Source organism: Dipodomys spectabilis, unplaced genomic scaffold (genome assembly GCF_019054845.1).
Source record: "Dipodomys spectabilis isolate Male_0828 unplaced genomic scaffold, ASM1905484v1 ptg000009l, whole genome shotgun sequence".
NCBI classification, from domain to species: Eukaryota; Metazoa; Chordata; class Mammalia; order Rodentia; family Heteromyidae; genus Dipodomys; species Dipodomys spectabilis.
The window spans coordinates 6262982-6286100 of record NW_024870686.1 but is presented as its reverse complement, the minus strand read 5'-3'; the positions used below and the strand labels follow the sequence as shown (position 1 = coordinate 6286100).

At 33.9% G+C, this 23119-nt stretch overlaps 1 protein-coding gene across 1 annotated transcript in view; it reads left to right on the top strand.

The window, feature by feature from the left end:
• The window catches only part of Wrn (WRN RecQ like helicase), a 133746-nt gene that overhangs the window by 88189 nt on the left and 22438 nt on the right, over positions 1 to 23119 (top strand). The window contains exons 20-30 of the mRNA XM_042701966.1: positions 185 to 366; positions 4170 to 4271; positions 5874 to 5966; positions 10852 to 10993; positions 15708 to 15878; positions 15955 to 16052; positions 16551 to 16623; positions 17439 to 17524; positions 20367 to 20442; positions 20683 to 20795; positions 22100 to 22214. Coding sequence (XP_042557900.1) covers positions 185 to 366; positions 4170 to 4271; positions 5874 to 5966; positions 10852 to 10993; positions 15708 to 15878; positions 15955 to 16052; positions 16551 to 16623; positions 17439 to 17524; positions 20367 to 20442; positions 20683 to 20795; positions 22100 to 22214 — 1251 coding nt within the window. The remainder of the gene's footprint in view (positions 1 to 184; positions 367 to 4169; positions 4272 to 5873; positions 5967 to 10851; positions 10994 to 15707; positions 15879 to 15954; positions 16053 to 16550; positions 16624 to 17438; positions 17525 to 20366; positions 20443 to 20682; positions 20796 to 22099; positions 22215 to 23119) is intronic.

The following is a 23119-nucleotide window of genomic DNA, read 5'->3' as shown; positions in this document are numbered from 1 at the left end:
AACAGAAATCTTTTAGTTTCTGGTCTTTAATCTGTAAACTAAGCAGATAGTCTTTCCAACTATAGGTGATTCATTGAAATATTAAATTTAGTTTTATTTCAGGGACTTTAATGAATGAATTCTGTTTTCGTAACAAGTTTAAGTACTGTTAAATATGTCAAATTGTACTGTTATTTATTCTCAGTGTGTTATAGCTACTATAGCTTTTGGACTGGGCATTAATAAGGCTGACATTCGCAGAGTCATTCATTATGGTGCTCCTAAGGAAATGGAATCCTATTACCAGGAAATTGGTAGAGCAGGCCGCGATGGACTTCAAAGTTCTTGTCACTTACTCTGGACTCCAGCAGACTTTAACGTAACTAGGTAAACTTTATTTAAGGTTATTACTTTTACCTTGCAGATTTCTTTCTGTCTTTCCAAGAAATACATGTAAAGCCCCTCCCCCAAACAGAACCAAACCACCAAAACCAAAAAGCAACAGAGACCATTTATGAACATTTGTAGTAAGTGTTGCTACATAGAAGAGATGACTTACCAGCCATGCCTCAGGTAGAGTAGGAAATTAATTAAGTCAGGGCTCTAATTAGACACATTTTTTTCTTCCCATCTTCTCATCTGTTTCAGTCATTGTTACTTTGTATAGCATTTATATTGCACTGTACTGATAGATTGCCATGAAAGTGTTAGTCTGTACTGTTTAAATCCAGGGAAACTATTATGTAACTATGAAATAAATATTTTCTTGGCCCTTAAATTCTATGAGATTATATTGGAAAGGCAAAGTTCATCTTGCATAAACCCAAGGATATTCAAATCATAATATAAAATGGTGCAATACTTATTTATAATCTATGTATATCCTCCCATATACTTGAAGTCATCTTGACCTTGTTATAATGCTTATTATAAAATAAATAGTATGTAAATAGTTGTTATATTGTATTTTTAGGGAATAATACAAGAAAAGAATTTCAATGTGTTCAGGGTATTAGATGCAACCATTGTATGCCAGGATTATCACTTTATCTCTTTATGTAATAAAGGGATTCTTAGGGGGGGAAAATCCTACAGAGTAACTATTGAGTGCTTCAAAATATGCTTCTTTGTCAGTGAACAAATTGAGGTATTCCATGGACATATTAATTCATTTTATTAAAATGATGAGTGAAAGTATCTAATATTGTTTTGCATACTCATTCATCGGTGTTTCCTTAGTCCAATATATTCTAAGAACTGTGTGATATGTTCGAAATTCAGTGACAAAAAGAGACAGGGTACATGTCTCAGTGTTACAGGATTTTGGAGTGTAATGGAAAGATGCATCTTAATTAGAAAATCATACATCTATGGATACATAGATTTTCTTTCCCTGTTCTCTTTTTCCATGTGAAAATTTCAAGAATCAAGAGCTTTTTTTTTTTTTTTTTAAAGGTGCCATTTAATAGGTTCTATGTGTTAAATACTATAAAAAAGAACATATATAATGGCACTTGCATTTGCAATTAAAAAGTCAGGGAAGGTTTCCTTGAAGAAGTGAATCCTTAGTTGGCCCCTAAGAAGAATAACGGCTAACTAGGTAAAAAGTTTACTATAAATTTTTAATTTCAAAATAGATTTTGCATTATAACATACAGCCAATAAGGCCATCATTTTATAGAGAACAATACTTTTGATACCAGTGTCTATATGAAGCCTTTTGTGAATTAATTTCAAATCATTGGGAAAGATTACAGCTGTGTATGTTACTATTAAAGTTGGAATATATTAAATATAAGTTGATTGCTACCAATTTTTGTGTGCATTGTGCTAAAGTTCCTGAAAATTTATAGATTGTGTTTTGTATCATAACTTTATAGGTTCATCATTAGATATAAATTTGGTTTATCTGGGAAGGTGGCTCAGTGGTAGAGTGCTTGCCTCGCATGCATGAGGCCCTGGATTCAATTCCTCAGCACCTCATAAGCAGAAAAGGCCAGATGTGGAGATGTGGCTCTAGTAGTAGAGTGCTAGTCTTGAGCTGAAGAGCTCAGGGACAGCACCCAGGCCCAGAGTTCAGGCCCAATGACCGACCAAAAAAGAAAAAAAGATATATTAAATGATTATCACATTGGATTTAATAGAAAATCAAAGCAGTTTACTCAGACAGTGGTGCCAGGAAATCCATACAGAATCTATGCTGGCTCTTTACACTTGAACCTGGAAGAAGAAGAAAGATGGTTAACCTAGGAACTGGTGCATACATGATGATTGGTCTATTTAATGACAGATATTTCTGATTAAGAGATCATTTGTGCATTTTGAGTTTCCAGAACTCCTTGAGAAGTGTGCACAAGTATTTTGAACAAAATGTTACACAGTCAAACTTTAATTAGTAAGCTCAATTTTGGTGAGGTACAGAATTTTCACCTACATTAAATTACTGTTTTGTTATAATATATTAAATTATTCTACCTATACTTTTATTTCTCCTTGGAAAGATATGCTAATCTATTTTTGAAATTCTTGTAATACACAATCTCATAATATTTGATGAGTTATAGTATCAAATAATTGGGATGAATTATAGCAGCACTTTGTGTGTGTGCGCGCGTGCACATGGTAATTTGGCTTGAACTCAAAATTGATTTACTAAACAATTTTATTGTTAAATTGGTTTCCAATTATTTTCCTTTTAAAATACTTAAATAACAGTGGAATTCTATGCTTCCATCGGAAAGAATGACATCACTATTGGTAAGAAAATGGAAAGACTTGCAAACAATCATATTAAGTGAAGTAAGCCAGACCTAAAGAAACATAGACTCCGTGGTTTTGCTCATTTGTAACAATTAGTATATGTCTAGTATAGTCCTAGCAGAGGCTCACAATATGATCATATAAAATGATTCTAATTGAAATGAACTCCAAGATACAGAAACATGAGTTTTCTCTTTGTTGTCATTAATGGGCTGTGTGAAGTTATAACTTTTTTCTTTCATTTTTTTTACCCCTTTTGTTTTATCCCCTGTTGTGACTATATTTGATTTTGGTACCCTATGTCTTGTATATACATTAATCTGATTTGGGAAAGGGAAGGGAACAACAAAAGGATAAAGGACAAAGAGCAAACCAGTGCACAGTGATATTCACAAGGCAATATGTTGGAAATGAACTTTACAATGTGGGAGGGGGGAAAGAGGTGGGAGACGGGAAAATGGGAGAAAAATGAGGGAGAGAGTAACAATGTTTGACAAGAAATGTACTCATTGCCTTATGAATGCAACTGTAACCCCTCTGCATATCATCTTGACAATAAAATTAAATTTAAAAAAGCACACAAAAATAAAATATCTGTAAAAAGGGGAGATCTAGTTCATTACGATTAATTGTCTGAAATTGTAGTGATTTTCTGAACTAAGGGACTCTGTCCTTTAATTTTGTTCACTCAAGGTTGATATTCTATCATTTGTACAGCTCCACTTTTACTAGTGTTAGATTTCAGAGTCTTAAGGACTTTCCTTCCAGGGCTGCCTTTGAACCATGATCCTCAGATCTCAGCCTTCTGAGTAGTAAGGATTACAGATGCAAGCCGCTGGTACCCGACTAACATTCACATTTCTGTAAACCAGGAACAAATATTTTTAATGTTTTGAAAACTATTGTCAGTATCATGGCAAAAATACCAACTAAAGTCAGTTGAGAAAAAAACAGCATTTTGATACTTTCCTGGGGTTTCCAAATACCATAATACAAAGAGAAGACCAAACTGAAGAGTTGTAAGTGATGTTCTTCTTTCAGTATTCCTTATATAGTTTCTCACAGAAAATAACATAAAGAGCCAGCTTTTTTTTTGAAAACTTGGAAATTCCTGTGTAATGCTTACTAGAAACCAAAAAATGTGTGGCATGTAAATCAAAGCAAAACAAGTGTGAGGCATATAGTGTTTTTTTAGTAGCAGCTTAAAAAATACTGAGCATAGGTAGAATATTTTCAAAGGAAAATCACAAAAAGGTCAGCCTTCTATTGGGGATTATTGACTGAGAAGGAATACAGAAGAACTTCCTAAAGGAATAGAAATTTTTTATCCAGACAGGAATGTGTAGATTACGGAAATAATCCATATAAAATAAAGTTACCAAAGTAGCTGATGCAGTTATACACATTACTCTTATATTTTTAATTGACAGGCACCACTTGTTTGAGATACGTAACGAAAAGTTCCGACTGTATAAATTAAAGATGATGGCAAAAATGGAAAAGTATCTTCATTCCAGCAAATGTAGACGACAGTATGTATTATTTATTTCATATCACTTAAAAGGATGAATTTCTGCCTGGCATTTAAGAATATTTTACTAAATAGTATTTTGAAAGAATATTTTGCTATTGTTATGTATGTGTTGAAATTTTAGGGTGACTTTTTTAATACCAATTTTTTTATTGTGATTCAGTGATTACATAAATTTCCCAAATTTCATGGTATTGTGGGTTAGTGATACTTAGTTAAAGTCACAAACACATTCTAACCTTCATGGGACAAATTTTCTTTTTAGTGGTCTATAAGTTTATGAGTTCTTCTATGAGCTTTGACAATACAGTTATTTCTTCGACATTGGGTGATATGTTCAGTTCTTTCCTTTTGCTTAGTGTCAGCTGGTCCCTGTTTCCTGCTCATTCCATCCGTCCCCTCCCTCCCATCGTTGCCATTGAAATGCTTAGTTTGTTTTGATCAATGACCAGTGCAGCTGATGGGTCCCGCTGTTGTATCTTTTCCCATTTCCCTCTGTTTCTGTATCTTCCTCCTAGTTTCCTTCCAGTGTGCACATATATACCATATATGTAGTCAGCGGCATGGCGTTATTTAGTAGTGATTCGACCAGATGAGTGGAGGTCCTTTCTTTTCAAGACTTGTTTACTTAGTAGTATCTCCTTAGGTTTTGGATTAACATCCACTTATCAGGGAGAACATGTGCCATTTGTCTCTTGGCTTACCTCACTCAACATGATTTCTTCTAGCTCCATCCATTTCCCTGCGAATGCCATTATTTTGTCCTTTCTAATGGCTGCATAATATTACATTTTATATAGGTACCACAATTTTGGACCCATTCATCTGTAGTGGGGCATCTGGGTTGTTTCCATATCCTGGCTATTGTAAACAGTGCTGCAATAAGCATGGCGGTGCATGTGTCCTAGTATCCTGGTTCCTGTTCAGGATTGCCTAGGAGTGGTATGGCTGGTTCATAGGGGAGGTCAATAGCTTTCTAAGGACCCTCCAGACTACTTTCCAAAGTGGTTGTATAAGTGTATATTCCCACCAGCAGTGCAATAGGGTTCCTCTTTTTCCGCATCCCCTCCAGCATTTGTCGTTGGCTCACTTTCGGATGTGGGCCATTCTGAGTGGAGTAAGGTGGTATCTCAGGGTTGTCTTTATTTGCATTTCCTTTACAACCAGGGATGGTGAACATTTCCTCATGTGTTTCTTTGCCATTTTTATCTCTTCTTCTGAGAAGTCTCTCTTTAGTTCCCTTGCCCATTTGGTAATTGATTTGTTGGGTTTGGGAGGGATTAGTTTTTTGAGTTCCCTGTATATAATGGATATTAAGCCCTTGTCTGATATATTGCTGGTAAATATTTTTTCCTAATTAGTTGGCTGTCTTTCTAGTTTGGTTGCAATGTCTTCAGCTGTGCAGACACTTTATTTTAAGGTAATCCCATTTGTTGAGTCTCTCTTCAATTTGTAGGACAACTTTTATTGTATGAATAAACAAGTCATATAATGAGATCCCAGATAAATTAGTTACTGCCTTTTACATGTATTAGCAATTATCAATGCCTTTTATATGTATATATTTGTTCTTATATTTAATTAAGATTTTTCTTTTGGCCAGAATCATCTTGTCTCATTTTGAGGACAAAAAACTAAGAAAGGCTTCCTTGGGCATCATGGGAACTGAAAAATGCTGTGATAATTGCAGGTCCAGGTAAAGAGTTCTTTCTGATAGACATTCTAAATGTCTTTACTCTTTTTAAAAAAATCATTTGTATTTTTGATGGATGTTACATATTTTAGTTTTTAAAAAGAAAATTATTTATAATGAGCAAACAATTTCAAGTACTTTATATAGTGGATAAAGTAATAAAATGGTAGACCTAAATCTAAACACATCAGTAGTTATAAACTATTTAGTGTTCAGGAATACCACTTAAGATAAAAATTATCAGAATTGATTGTTTCAATTTATGGATCTAACATACCCATCTAACATGATGTCCTTAGAAGCCCACTGCAAGTATAATTCTGTGCAAAAGGAAGGAAGCATATTCCTTTAAAAATTTACATTAAAGAACAGTTGAATTATTATTTTAGTATTGAGCAATTAAGAGTTTGGAGCAAAAGAATATTACCAGGTCTAAAGAAAGACTTTGTGTGATATAAAAGTATTTCACTATTTTATCAGTTAAGAGTTCCCAGTGAAGGAGAATCAGTAATTAATGGATGGATAGAGGAAAGGAAGAAGCAAGGGAGAAGAGTGAAGAGTGATGTGATGAACTGATTTTAAGGAATTGGCTTACCTACTTGGATTGTGGCGATTGGCAGGTCTTACAGTTTATAGGTAATCTGGAAACTCATGTAAGACTTGGTATTAAAGTAGAATTTTTTGTTCCTTACATGTCACTTTTTACTGAAGCTTTCAATCGATTGGCTCAGACTTGAACAAAATTTTGGTGGTAATTTCTTTTTCTTGAAGTCAGATGACTATAAATGCTAATCATATGTATGTACAAAATACTTCTGAAGCAACTTCTAGCATCATAGCCTAGATAATTTAATACATAAAAGTAACCATCACAACTAAAAAGATGTAATTCTCAGTGTACATGTACTTAGGAGCATAAGAACTTAGAGTACTGAATGGGGAAATAGAGGAATCCACAAGTACAGTTGGTAACTTCAATATCTTTTTGAAGTTATTGTTAGACTAGCAATAAAATAGACAAAAAATAAATAGCAAGATAGATGAAATGAACAAGATTACCAACAAAATGGATGTAATTAATTTTTATGGAATGTTCTATACAATAGCATCAAAATACATTCTTTTCAAGGGCAGTTGAATTATGCATGGCCATATATCATTATTTGAGTAAAAATCATTTAAAAATGTAAAAATATTCTATATGGGTAATTTCTTTTACAATAATGGAATTGAATTAGCAAGCAATAAGAGGAACATAATGTTCCAAATCCTTGGAAATTAATTGGCATTTTTAATTTATCTTCCAGTCAAAGAGGAAATCTTTGAGCAAATTAGAAAGTATTTTGAATGAAATGAAATGAAAATGAAAATATAATATAAATATATATAAATGTAAATATTTATGAATAATAAAATATGGGAAGAAAATACATAGAACTAAATCTTAACAATATAAAAGACAACAGCTTCACATCAATAAGCTCTACCTTAGGAAGCAAACAAATGAGGAAAATAAACCAAAAGGAAGCATAAGGATAAAAATAATGAAGAGGGGCTGGGAAGGTGGCTCAGTGGTAGAGCACTTGCCTCGCATGCATGAGGCCCTGGGTTTGATTCCTCTGCACCATATAAGCAAAAAGAAAAAAGCCGGAAGTGGCGCTGTGGCTCAAGTGGTAGAGCGCTAGCCTTGAGCTGAAGAGCTGAGGGACAGCGCCCAGGCCCAGAGTTCAGGCCCCACAACCGGACCCTCCCCCCCAAAATAATGAAGATACAAGTATATGCAAATGAAATAAAAAGTAAAAGTAGTGAAAATCGTGAATCCAAAAACTTACTATGGATAAAAGTCAATGAAAATGATTTAAAAAAAAATCTAATAAGGCTGAGTGAAAAGGGACTCAAGTCACCAATATGAAAAACAAGGGAGATGGCTCGGTGCTGGTGGCTCACGCCTGTAATCCTAGCTGCTCAGGAGGCTGAAATCTGAGGATTGTGGTTCAAAGCCAGCCCGGGCAGGAGAGACCGTGAGACTCCTATCTCCAATAAACCACCAGAAAACCGGAAGTGGTGGTGTAGCTCAAGTGGTAGAACACTCGCCTTGAGCTGAAGAGCTGAGGGACAGCACCCAGGCCCAGAGTTCAAGCTCCACGACTGACCAAAAACAAAACAAAAAAAAACAAGAGAGACAATTTGCTATGGTCCTCATGAGCATTCATAAAGATGAGAAGAGCATACTATGAAAAATTCAATGTATTTAATAATGTAGATAAAATGAACCAATTCCTTAACCCCAAACTAACAATACATATATAATGAAACAGATAGTCTTATAACCATTAGAAGGATTTAATTCCTTGTTATAACCCTCTAAAAATAAAATTCTATGGCCCAGATGAATAACAAATTCTACCAAACATTTAAAAGAATAGCACTTTTTTTGCAGTATAGTATTATGGTGTTCCCTGAAATGTGAAGGTAAACTAGAGGGATGAAGAAATGAACAGTGGTTGCCAGGGACCAAGTGGAATGAAATAGTATCTTTACAAAAGGATAGTGCAAAGCAGGAATTTGGAGTGATGGATTTGTTGTGTTTTGATTGTGGTTAAGCTTTGATGACCCTGCATCTGAATATATGAATGTGTTAAAATTTGTAGAACTTTTTATATAAATATAGTCAATTTAACTATGTTAATTGAAAATTAAAATAAAAACAAATGATATGCCTATAGGATTACCTGTATATGTAGGTGTAGCTGTGTTACTATTAAACAATTTGAAGTATCATTAGGGACAGAGATATTCTGTATATACAGTTTTCTATTACCAAGAACACAAACTCGTTCTATACACACAAAGCAACAAAGCATGAACTGACAAAAAAGCTGAAATATATCTATAAATTCATAAAATTAGGAGAGTTCAATTATTTGTAATGCTAAGCAATCACAAATTAATGAAATAGAAAATTTGATCAAGTTAGTAATAAGTTTGATCTGTCAGATTCATACATATAGAACCTTATTCTAATTAACAAAAGCAGTGTATATCAAATATTTTTGCTTTATGATCCATTAGAGCAAATGATAATTATATTACAATACACTGGGGTAACTGTTAGAGTCCATTACCCTAAGATCTATCTGGGGTAATTAACTTCTTGGCATATATAAAATCAGTTTGTAGCACACTGATTGCAAAGCATTGAAGGAGGATTTACACATCTCAAACATAATGGAGTGAATATAGGTACTGATTATTAAAACTGGGGTTGCCAAACTATGGCTTCTGGGCCAAATTCATTTTTGCCTGCTTTTTTTGTAGATAAAATTTCCTTGGAACACAGCTATGTTCTTATAGCTGCTTGAGTTATTTGTCTATAAAGCTTTATCACAAAGCTTAAAATACTTACTATTTTGTCCTTTCGGAAAAGTTTTCTGACCCTTATATTAGACTATAGCTTATCTCAAAATCTGAGTGAGTTGGTACTCAAGTACTTTCTTACTATAATTCAATTGATTGATAGAAAGTTCTTACGTTTATAGAAATTGAAAATAACACTTTAGGACAAGTGCAGTGGCTCATATCTATTAATCCCAACTACTTGGTTGGTAGAGATCAAGAGAATTGTGGTTCTGGCAAACATTTGCAAGACACCATCTCAACAAACAAGCTGGGTAGTGTGATCCACAACTGTAATCCCAGACATGCTGGAGGCATAGGTAGGAGGCTTATGCCCAAGCCAGGCTGGACAAAAGTACAAGACCTTACCTGAAAAAAATAACCTAAAGCAAAAAGAGTTGGGCATGGCTCAAGTGGTAGAGCAAGGCACTGCTATTTTTATTTTGATAAATATTTTATATGATCAATTGCACATAGGCATTGCTACGAGTATCTCACTGTGTGTGTGGATGCCTAGACTCCTGTATAATTTACCATGTCCCCATGTATTTTAGGTCTAGCTTTCGAATATGAGAGAAAGCATGTACCATTTGTCTTGCTGAGCTTGGCGTACCTAACTTAGCATGATTTATTCTAGGTCCATCCATTTCCTTGCAGGCACTGGGTGTTTTTTTGTTTTCAGCAAAGCACAGAAGTTCAACAGGTATATAACTGATGAGCTGGAGCTTCCCTAGGTATAGTCCTGCAGCTCAGCTGTTTTTGAACTTTTTTTTAATCTTCTAAGGTTTGGGTACCTTCTATGAAATTTGGCTTCTGGCACACTAAAGGAAGTTACCACATCTTTCTGTAAGACTATATTGTTATTTATTCCCCATTTTAGATACTTATACACTTGTCTGTAATAAACTGCTTATTTCTGAATCACTTGTTGTGGGAGATATTTTTTTCTTGGCTAATTGTTACACTAAACCTCTTTTTAATTTTTTTCCTAGGGGCTGGGAAGGTGGCTCAGTAGTAGAGTGCTTGCCTTGCATGCATGAGGCTCTGGGTTCAATTCCTCAGCACCACAAGCAGAAAGGCCAGAAGTTGCGCTGTGGCTCAAGTGGTAGAGCGCTAGCCTTGAGCTGAAGAGCTGAGGGACAGCGCCCAAGCCCAGAGTTCTGGCCCCATGACTGTCCAAAAAAAATAATAATAATAACATTTTTTCTTCTGATGATACTGATTTTGGACACAGAGCCTTGTACTTGCCATTCTTGTACTTGCCTTGTACTTATCATTCTTGATACTTGAGCTACATCCCAAACCCTTGCTTTAGTTATTGTTTTCACATGGGGTCCATGGCTTAGCCAGCCAGCCAGGACTACAATCCTCCTTTATACTTCACACGTGGCTGGGGTTACAAGTACTAGTCACCTGGCTCAGCTTACATCTTTTTATTTCTAAAGATAAATGCCTTGTTTATACTTTCTTAGTATATGTTATTTTTATTTAGTTTAAGTCATTGCTACACTGTTAATGACTTGGATGAGACATCAAAGGACTTTGGTCGACAGGCATTCCTGCTACTATCTGCTGTAGACATCTTAGAGGAAAAATTTGGCATTGGGGTTCCAATTTTATTTCTCCGAGGATCTGTAAGTATAACTGTGAATAACCTTCACAGATCTTTTATTTTTCTGTCAACTCATACAGAGGTTTGCTGTGTACATGATTGTTGCTTTGGTTTCACATGAGCTGTTGAGCCATGGGAAGTTTTAGCTAAACTGTGCACTGAATACTTTGACAATGCTGTGTGTATTATGCATTGCTGTTTTGAACATCTGTCACTGCTGTTTAAGCTCTGCACCTCAGATGAGAATGAAGTGAGTGAATCCCCAGACTAACTTTAGGATAATTAAGGAAAGTTAACTCTCATTATACCAGGGGACTGGTAATACAAAGTTGTATCTTTTGGTGCCCAAAAACTAATAAATTCTTTGTGCAAAAGATTATTTCAGGAATTATTTTGTTAATGTCTATGTTCAGTAGTAATATATGACAGCATATTCTTTTTTTCTTCCTTTAATTTCCTATCAAAGTGTTTAACATTCTAAGAAAAGTTTTTCATTTCTGTTTTTGTGTGTGTTTTACTGGTGGATATTTATCAGTAAAATTCCAATTACTTTTTTTTATTGTGAAAATATCATACAGAGGGGTTACAATTACATGAGCAAGAACTTTCTTTTTTTGAATGATTATAGTGTGCCAGTTTTATGCTAAGAAATTGAAGCTATGAATATGAATTGATACTTGATGTTTATTTATAGTCTAAGAAGCTTTCTGTACTGTTTATTCTTGATTTAGAAATGTGAAGAACAAATTTAAGTATTGTATATTGTTATTAGTTTAATAAATCAAGAGTGGAAGATAGGCTATTTTACAAATATGTTTATATAGTATATAAAAACAGCTGTAAAACATAAAGATTAAAAATCTCATTTTGTATGTGGAATTAAAAAATTTTAGGTAAACATTCATTAAATACTCATGCTTTGTGTATTTTTTAATTTTCTGTAGAAAGGATCATCAGTTGTGACATTTTTTAATGATGTATGATGAAAATGTGTGTAAAACTCCTGTTGTTTGGTTCTTTCTCTTATATACTGAAAGGAGTTTAAGATTTTGTTCTTAAATCACATATTTGATTGGAAACTTAGTAGTAAAAGTATTTGTGTGATTCTGATACTTTTTATTGAGAAAATCTTAGGTTGCAGGGAACACCTTGAATATGCTTGAGATGTGTGAAAATTTCTTCTGTCCCCTTCAAAACCTGTGTATTCCATTTGTAAATGTGTCATTTATAAAATATTGTTTTAATTTGGTATAATCCCGCCATATTCAGTATCAACAAATAAGTTGAAGCAGGCTGGGAAACTTGAAGTGGTCACAAGGGGGATCAAATTTCACCTATTATTTGAAAACCAAGTTGCTTATACTGACATTGTCTTCTGGGAGTCTTCAAATTAAGAAGTTTATCCTTTGTGAAATTTTATACTACCCTTGCTAGACAAAGTATAAAACTTTTAAAAAAAGTGCCACTTAACTGTATGGAGAATAAGGTAAGTCCCCCTCCCATACTCCATTTCAGTGATCTTACCTATTGGGATATTGCTTCAAAAAATTATAATTGTAATTCTTTTGAGAATTTACCAAATTGTTCTCCTTAACCAATTTAGGACAAATTAATTTCTTTGTAAATAATTTTAATGTGTAAAATGATGTGTCTTAAACTGAGAACTATTGGAGTTTCTTTAAAAAGTTAAAATATATATGTACATAAAATATATATGTACATGATCGTATTTTCTTACACAAGATTTTTCTAAATAGTATGAATGTTTATGCAGCTTGTCCATAAATTGTGAGTAGATTTAAATTTTCTTTTAAAGCACGTTTGAGTAGAAATTAAGTAGTTAAAGTGTTGCCTAACGAACTTCATTTTAACTGACTAAACAACTCACCATATACAAATCTTTAAACACCCTGGGGTATATGATAAGCAATGACCTTAATATTATAGAGTAGAAAACAGAAACATAGACATTAATTTGCATAGCCAGGATTAAATGGAACATCTTCCTAAACATATAAACTCTGTTATGGCCCCAGCATAAGGTAATACTGTTAGGGTGTGAGAACCAGCTAGAAGATTGAGGGTGAAAGAGGAATCTGTAGAGTGTGAATAGGATCAAAGTACTCTCTCTATATGTTTGAAAATAGAGAAAATAGATTGATAAAACCTATGAAACATTATTTTAAAAGGAGAAGGGGGAATGAAAAGGTGGAGTGAATTTGAAGTACATTATATGCATGTATAGAAATATAATGAAACTCATTTGTACAATTAATACACTCTAATAAAAATATATATTAAAAAGATTATTTTTGTTATTGGAACTGATGCGCCTCTAGGGAGCTCTCCAAAATGGAAAGGTCTCCCTTAGGGTCCAAATTTGTAATGTTGTTTCAGAAAAGAATTTTAGGACACATTGGGAGTCACAATTTTTAAAAAAATGTTAAAAAAGAAGCTGAGAAGGAAAGGAAAGGGGAAAAAAGAAAGGAAAGTACATACCCAATCATGAGTGCAGCCATACCTGAGAAGATTGGAACTGAATATTCTAGTATCAGGGATATTTATGGTGAAAAAGTAGGATTGGGATTTTTGGACATCTGGAATATTCAATCATTGTTACTTTTACCCTATTATTGTCCTTATCAATTGGGTCCAGAGTTACCAAGTCTGGTTCATTTACTAAAGTTGGGTCATATCCATTTTTCTTGAATATCCCTTTAAACATATGGATTTTTATCAGATGCTCTTTGAAGACAGGTGGCTTTTCTTAGGATATTTTTTTGTAAGCACTTTTATGATAAAATGAGTTGTTTTAACAAATGTTTTATTCCAGTGTTAGTGTCTTTCTTTGAGAAGATATTCTTCCTCACCAGAACAGTAAGTCAGAGAGAGAGAGAGAGAGAGAGAGAGAGAGAGAGAGAGATTTGGTTCATTTTGTTTTGTGCTAGTACTGGGGCTTGAACCTGCTGGGTACCAGTGGCTCATGCCTGTAATCCTAGCTACTCAGGAGGCTGAGATCTGAGGATCACGGTTCAAAGCCAGCCCGGGCAGGAAAGTCCATGAGTCTCATTAACTCCAATAAACTGGAAGTGGTGCTGTGGCTCAAGGAGTAGATTACTTGCCTTAATCTGAAGAGCACAGGGACAGGGTTCCTTTTATTATTATTTATTATCTTTTTTTTTGTTGGCCGTGGGGCTTGAACTCTGGGCTTGGGCGCTATTTGAATAGTCTGTTTTTATTTTTAAGATTTAATAGAAAACTGGTTATAGAATATGTTAACCATTCCTATTGGAAGCCTACACATTTGTCCCGTACGCATGCTGCTCCTTGGTCTTGAACTCAGGGTTTGGTGCTGTCCAGAGCTTTTGTGCTCAAAGCTAATGCTCTACCACTTGAGCAACACTTCCACTGCTGACTCTTGAGTGGTTAGTTGGGAGTTAAGAGTCTCATGAAAAATTAAGTCATGAAAAAAAGAAAGAAAGAAAAAAAGGACCAAAGGGTCAAAAGAGATTTAAAAAACACACATACACATACCATACTAAAGCTACCAGCATAACAATGTTTATTGCAGCATTATTTACCATAGCTAAGATATGGAACCGGCCTAGATGCCACTCAGTAGATGAATGGATCAAGAAAATGTGGTATATATACATAATGGAATTCTATGCCTCCATCAGAAAGAATGACATTGCCCCATTTGTTAGAAAATGGAAACACTTGGAAAAAATTGTATTAAGTGAAGTAAGCCAGGCCCAAAGAAACATAGGTCCCGTGGTTTCCCTTATTTGCAATAACTAGTATATGTCTGGGACAAGTAGAAAAGGTCAAAAGCTATGTACATATGACCAGATAAGATGAAGTTAAGCAAAGTGAACTCCAAGATAGGGACATAAGTGGCTTTTTCTTTCTTGCTTGCTATTGTTTCTAACGTATTTATAAGGTACAATGTAATTACTTTTTTTTTTTTTTTTTGCTTTGTATGTCCCTCCCCCATGGTATAGGCCCTGTTTTCACTGTATTTGATGTTGGTATAATTTGGGGAGGGGAAGGGAAAAAACAAAATGTTTAAATAGGGATACAGGTTGACCCATTGCAACAATGAGATGTAGAAGACACTATGTTGAAAAATAAACTTTACAATTTAGGGCTGGGGGAGTGTAGTGGAGGTGGGAGGGAAGGGATGGTAGGGGAAAAACAAAGGAGGAAGCAACAATGCTTGATAAGAAATGTACTCATTATCTTGCTCATGTAACTATAACCCCTCTGTACAGTATTTTTACAATAAAAAACTCACTTAAAAAAAAAGAGTCTGAACTTTCCTGCTCAGGCTGGCTTCAGACCTTAATCTGATCCTCAGATCTCAGCCCTGTATATAGCTAGGATTATAGGCATGAGTCACTGGTGCCAGGTTTTAATATATGTTAATTTTTACTTATGTAATATACTTTGTTTTCAATTATATGCTCAGGAAGATTGTGAAATTCTAAGGTCGTATGTCTTTTCAGTGAAGTATATAATCTTGTTCTGCCTGTGTTAAACTATTTGCATCACAAATTTTTAGCTTTCCAAAATGAGAAATTTCAAACATGTGTTTTTCTATCATTATTTCTTTATTGCTCTTTTGAGTATTCAGAAGGTTATAAAAATTTTGTACAGCTTAAAGCCAAAATTTATTGTTTAAACTCAATAAAAACTGTTTTACCTATTTTGAAAGATTAACTTTATAATTTCAGAGTTCTCAGCGTCTTGCAGATAGATACCGCTCTCACAAGCTTTTTGGCACTGGCAAGGATGAAACAGAGAGTTGGTGGAAAGCCTTTTCCCGTCACCTTATGACAGAAGGATTCTTGGTAGAAGTTCCTGGGAGTAATAAATTTGTAAAGATTTGCATCCTTACAAAAAAGGTAAGCCCTATAGAAATCTACCTGTGAACTTCAACTTATTTTCACTATGCATTAAGATTCTTCTTGCTTTTGATAGGGTAGAAATTGGCTTGATAAAGCCAATAAAGGATCTCCTCAGAGACTTATTCTTGAACCTAATGAAGAACTGTGTCCAAAGAAGTTTCTTCTGCCAAGGTTCATTTTTCTGTTTACATTTGGGTTTCTATTGTTGTTTCAATGATTTAAGTTATACCAACTTGCAGACACCACTCAGATGAAGTTAGTTGCCTGTTTGAACATACTTTGTTAGAGAAAGGGAACCATGGGAAAAAGATAACATGTTTATGGTTGATGGGAAGTAAAGAACGTATTATTTAGAAACTACTTTTGTATTGATTAAGAAGCAATGAGGTGAATGAGAAGAATGCATGTACCCTGTCTGCTTCTTATGTGTAGAGAAGGCAAGAAGTTTTAGCAACTTCCTTACTTTTTAGTACCTTACATGTTATTAATCATGCATCCTTTTTTTTTCCAAACTTCTTCCTTTTTGGAAAACAGATATTAGTTTTAAAAATCATCAGTTTTAAAAGGGGATATAATCTTATCTACTTTCCTGAAAGTGCAGCATGATGATTTATGAATTAGATAATTGCATTTTGACTTTGGAGCTGATTTAATTTTACTCTTTTTCAGTTGGAAAGCTTTGTCTTCAGGCACTGAACAGCATTCCTCTAATCAAATACCAGTTGAATTAACTGCAGAGAAGAAGGTGTGTTTCGAAAAGATGGTCCTTATTTATTTCATCCTTTATTGATTCAGCTCCTGATTTAAAATGTTATATTTTAATTCATCTCCACCTAGAGAGAAAAGTGGTATAACTTGGAAATAAATGAAATGAACACAATGTGTGATATTATTTATAGAACATTAGTTCTGAAATATTTAAGAAAGGAATTAGATTATTTTAAGCTTTTTTTGTGACTCATTTGAATTGGAGTATTTTTTTTTTAGCTATTTAGAGAATGTTGTTTCTATAATTAGCCCTAGACAGGTAAGAGCACATACATATTAAAGATGGTGTATAACTGTTGTACAAATGGAAAAAAATAAGTTTTAAATATATTATAATGCTTGGCTAAAACTAGCCTCATTTCTAATTATTTTCATTAAAACTACACATAGACTTTTTGCTTTGTTGTGATGTAGATAACCCGTGGATAGTAAGAATTTCTGCAAAGGCAGATTTTTAGCTAATTAAAACATGGATAATGGACAAATATGATAGATTAAATTTTCTAGTGCCCTTTTTCTGCTTTATTAAAGTACACAGAATATATTTGAAGCAATTTTATAACAGGCTCTTGCTGTGTGTTGTAAGACTTTTTTTTTTGAGAAGAATGAGACATTGGGTTATATAGTAAACTGCCTCTAAGAATCTTAGAAGTTGCTAATTTAAGAGCTATTTTAAATTAATTTATTTGATGACCTGATTAGTCAGGGAAAATGTTCATTATGAGATTTTTTTTTGTTCACATTTAAATGCTTTTTAAACTTGTAATTTTCTTCAAATTGATTTTACGTGTTGGAAAGCAGTCTAACTTGGAGAAGATGTATTCTTACAAAGCACTTGAAAAAATTCCTTCTGGGAGTAACATTTCTGAAAAAAGGTACAGAGCTCTAAATGCTTATTTCCTATATTTACATAAATACTATTTACTTTTCTTTCCTAAAGACAAAGGATTTTCACATGTTGGACTGAATTGGCAAAAGGAAGTCAAAGTTAAATTGTAATCCTACTAATATTCTGATTATTAAAACAGCTTATACAATGATAATATTAGTTTAACATCTGACAGATTTTGAATATTAGTGTTTGCCATGTTTTGTATTAAATACGAGGCACTTTATATATGACATCTCATTTAATTCTTAAAATCAGCTACAGGTTAGTTACTACTATGTATACTCATTTACTTTTTAGAGCAACCTTTGGTTAGCTATATTTTTAAAAATCTTACCTGCTCAACACACCCAGTCCCTCACTTTTTTTTTTTTTTTTCCAGTTGTGGGGCTTGAACTCTGGGCTTGGGCACTGTCCCTGCACTCTTCAGCTCAAGGCAAGCGTTCTACTCCTTGAGCCACAATGCCACTTCTTTTTTCTAGTGGCTTATTGGGTTTATTTTGTTGCCCTTTAACTTGGTCTTTCTAAGGAGTTATACTATTCAAGATCTCCCTTGAATCTACCATCATTTCAGCTAATACATTTGCATGCTACCCGACATAATATGTTTATTAGCTAATTTTGGCTTCCACATGTGAGGGAAAACATGCAGCCTTTGTCTCTCTGGGCGTGACTTGCTGCACTGAGCATATTGTTTCCAGTTCTTCCATTTCTTTACAAATGATACAATATCATTATTCTAATGGATGAGTAAAATTGCTACCGCTGTTCTGTAGTTAAAGATATCAACACTTACGTAGTTTACTAACTTGATGAAGAGTATGTAGGCAAAACTGGCTTTCAGATATGTATTTTTCTGCCTCTAGTATCTAACACTGTTACTATATTTACAAGAAATATATTCTACCATATTAAAAAAAAGTACATTGTAGTCATAATATGGAAACTGAGCTAGAGAAAAATGAGATATCCTTTTTAAGGTTACTCTGTGACTGGCTGACTTTATGAAAATGTATATAGAATTCCAGAGACCTGAGAAACAGGGTTTGAAAAAGGTATCATGTCTTATATGTACACAAACTAAGTGGGTAATATTTACATTCATATCACATTATAGTAAATTTATATCTCATTCTAAAGCTTTGTCTATTTAAATAACACTCCTTTGGATCCACAGATGTTTTCCATATCCCTTTCCCCATCCTAAACAGCTTTTCTTTTTTGTTTTCAATATGTGGCATGTAATAACTAGTACAAGAAAAGTTTCGTAAGCATTTCTTCATGTAAATATTTACTATATTATGGCGAATTTATAATTTTCTCGATTAATATTATATTACCAATTCTTTGATCTGTCATTGTTCCTCACATTCAAGTTTATATAATATAAGTGGTAGGATTTTGATAAATGTGAAAATGAAAACTATCTTACTTCTTTATTATTTCTTTTTTTCCCTTTTTTTGGTCAGTCCTTTGAACTCAAAGTCTCGTACTCACTGAACTTGAGCCATGCCTCCAGCTTTTTGGTGTTTATTTTGGAAATCAAATCTCCTAGACTTTTCTGTCTGGGCTAGTTTTGAACTGTGACCCTGCCAATCTCAGCCTTCCAAAGAGCTAGAAATGCAATTGTTAGCCATCATGACCAGCTATTTTTGATTTTAAATTTTCATTACTGTAGAGTAATTGATCTAAGGGGTTTCATTATACTATTTTCATACATGTATATATTGTACTTTGAGCAGCTTTTTGAGATAGGGTGTCTCTGTGTAGCTCAGACCAGTCTGAAGTTTATCCTCTTGTCTCAGTGTCCTTGTTGGTGGTATTACAAATGTTTGACACTATGCCTAGCCTTGAAACCTTATTTTACACCATAGTTTTTCAATTCTTATAATAAAGACATTTGTCAACATTTCTTAAATATTAGATATATTTTCTCCCTTATCTCTAAGAAGCAAGAGTTTACTTGAATTCTAATTCATGTAGTTTATTGTACACAATTCCACTTTAATAACTTTTGCTGTTTCTAGTTAATCAGTGAAAGATGGCTCTTATAGAATATCTACTATTTTGCCTAGCACATTTTATTACAAGATTGCTAATTTGGTGCATATTCTTCTCTTGAGGGATCCAAAACTAAATCACTTAGTTTACTTTAGATTTACTTCATTGATTTTGAAAGAGTTCTGAATAATTTTATGTTTACTAATTTTTCCCACCAATCAAAAATTTAGTTTTTTTTAACAGTAGGAATCATAGATTATACTTCCATTCTCCTAAAATGTATTATATTTTGTTTGGATAAGAAGTATTTTCTTTCAGATGGGACAGATGCTCTTTTTTTTTGTTTGTTTTGTTTTGTTTTTTCTTGTCAGTCGTGGGGCTTGAAGTCAAGTCTTGGGCACTGTCTCTCAGCTCTTCAGCTCAAGGTGACACTCTACCACTTGAGTCACAGCACCACTTCTGGTATTCTGGTGGTTTATTGGAGATAAGAGTCTTACGGACTTGTCTGCCTGGGCTGGCTTTGAACCGAGATGCTCAGATCTCAGCCTCCTGAGTAGCGAGGATTATAGGTGTGAGCCACTGGTGACTGGTCAGATGCTCTTCTTAAGTTTCCCATTGTATAAAAAATTCAAATTGCAGTTTTAACTTTACCATTATATTAGTAAATAAGTTTGATTCAAAATGTTTAAGTAACAAATTATCTTTCTGGTGTTCTGAAGAACAACTGTCATTACTGACTTGGAAAGATATTTTCATTCTGTAGGCCAAAGAAAAGTTAAACTAGAAGAAAAAGTTTTATATTGCTTATTTTCTTTGAAATATTTTAGAATCATGATGCAGTCACCGGGAAAATGTGGCCATCTTGCAGAACCAGCTCTTTCAGCTCAAGAACAAGAGGCTCAGGTAAATCTTCTATAAAAAGTTGGTTAGTTTATAGGAATTTTGTTAGTATTCTTTGCATCCTTAAAATTCTGTTGACAGGATTTTAAAAGGTGTTCTTTAGGTAAGAATCTGTGATAGTGTTCAGATTATTTTCATGTTAAGGGAAAATGTGATAGCTGAAGCTCTAAAAATAAAAGCTGAAGTTGAAGTACATTTAAGAAAGTGTTGATTTCTTTCTTTCTTTTTGCTGTTGTTGTTTAGACTGTGTTATACGGCAAATTGGTAGAAGCTAGACAGAAATATGCAAATAAAATGGATGTTCCTCCAGCTATTCTGGCAACAAATAAGATACTGTTGGATATGGCCAAATTGAGGTAAAGGATTTGTTTATGTTCTGACACATGTTCTGTCATCCAGAAAGACAGTAGATAGGAAGGTTACAGTCTGAGGATAGTACTAGAAAGATAGTACTGAAAAGAGCCTAAAAAATACTAACAGGCTAAGATGTGGCTCAACTGGAAGAGTGCCTGCCTATCAAGTTTTTCTTTTTTCTGTACTGAAGATTGAACTCAGGACTTCATGCATGCTAGCAAGCATTTTATCATTTGAGCTATGACCTTGTTTTTATGTTGTTTTTGAGATAAGGTCTCAATAACTTCACCCTTGCTGTCCTCAAACTTGTGATCTTCTTGCCCTTACCTCCCAAGAAGCTGAGTTTATAGGCAAGCACCACCATGTCTAGCTTGTTTCTGCTTCAACATTTTATTCAATGGAAACTACTTTAGTGTGGGATATTCTAATGCTATTACAAATTGAACATACCTTACAATAAGTAATTTGTTAAAAATGAAATATATTAGGAGTACATTTTTATATTCTCAGCATGTGTTTAAGGAAAATGAAATTAATCATCATACAGTCTTGAATGTTGAACACAATAAAAATTATTGAGCCTACATCATTCAAGAAGTCATTGTTTAAGTATTAAAAATTACCAACAAGCCAAGCACCGACTCACTTCTGTAATCCTAGCTACTGAGATCTGTGGATATTGGTTCATAGCTAGGTCAGGCAGACAATCCCGTTAACTAACAAAAAGTTCGAAGTGGAGAGTGGCTCAAGTGGTAGAGTGCTAGCTTTGAGCTAAAAAAAGCTAAATAAGAGTACCAGTCCCTGAGTTTAAGACCCAGTACTGGCACGCACACACAAATGTTTGTGCGTGTGCACATATATATACACACACAAATTCATCATGCAGTTTCTATTATGATATAACCATTAAAAGTGTAAACGCACTAGTGATATAGACTTAAAAGCACAATCTAAAATTTTAAAAAATGGAGCAAAATTCGTGATTCTTACAGATAAACATTTTGTAGAAAGTGAAACAATGAATGAGACATTTTTTTCTGGAAGTTTTTAACTTTCCTCAAACTTAGTAGTTTATTTCTGTGAATAATAATAATAATATTAATACTAATAATAATATCCAGTAATAATGTAGAACATTAGGTGTTATCCTGTTTCTTTCTGGTAATAGCCTGTTTATCAGTTAATACCTAAATAATGTTGTGAAAGAGGACATTATGGTTTTTTTTTCACTGATTGTTAAATCTTTTTTTTTTTTTTTGCTGCATAGCACCTTGGTTTCCTGATTTTCCTTTTTTTTCAATGACAGACCAACTACTGTTGAAGATGTAAAACAGATCGATGGTGTTTCTGAAGGAAAAGCTACTATGCTGGCTCCACTGTTGGAAGTTGTCAAGCATTTCTGCCATGAAAATAGTGCTAAGGTAAAACACTGTTTTTCAGAAGCTCTTAGGGTATACTTTTTTATTTTTTTGAGCATTTTAGAAACAGTAATGTTCTTCAAAAGTAATGTTTTTTTTCCCCTCTGTATTTGCATTTCCATACGGATACTTTGGCAATGAATTAAGATTGTTTTTACAGTAAATAATTGTTAAAGCATGCTAGTTAATTTTATCTATCTGTCTACAGAGTTTTACTATGTAGCCAAAGCTGGACTTTGATTCTTATGTCTTCCTTCAAGGTGCTAGGATTACTGGCATGTGCTACTAGAACTAACATTGCTTACATTTGAAGAGGATAATAAAAGTTGTCTAGACTGTTCTTGTGTATTGGGATGTTTCTATTTTTAAATTTAAGTATCAAATTTTAGGTTGATAAATTCTTTTTTCAACAGCTGGGTGCTGTCCCTGAGCTTTTTCACTCCAGGATAGTGCTGTACCACTTTGAACTACAACTGTACTTCAGGCTTTCTGCTGGTTAACTGGAGATAAAAAAGTATCATGTAATTTCTTGCCAGAGCTGGCTTTGAACTGTGATCCTCAGATCTCAGTAGCTAGGTATATAGGTACAAGTCAGCAGCGTCCATGTTAAATTCTTTTATTTTCAATTATGGTAGATAGGAATTATAGCTGATTTTCAGTTGGTAAGGGACGTCTTTTCAAGTTATTGTATCCTTATCAGCAAGAAAACAAAGGCTGCCTAATTAATAAGCCAAATTGTAGGAGTCTGTATTGTCACCTCCAAAGGCCAGCAGCTGCATGGGGTATAGGCTTACCAAATCAAGGAGTACCAAGACAGCTCAGTTAGTCTTTTAAAGACACAAACCGCATTTTTTTTCTTTGTGTTGCAAAGCTTATACAGAAGCAAAATTAAGCAGTGGTAGTAAAAT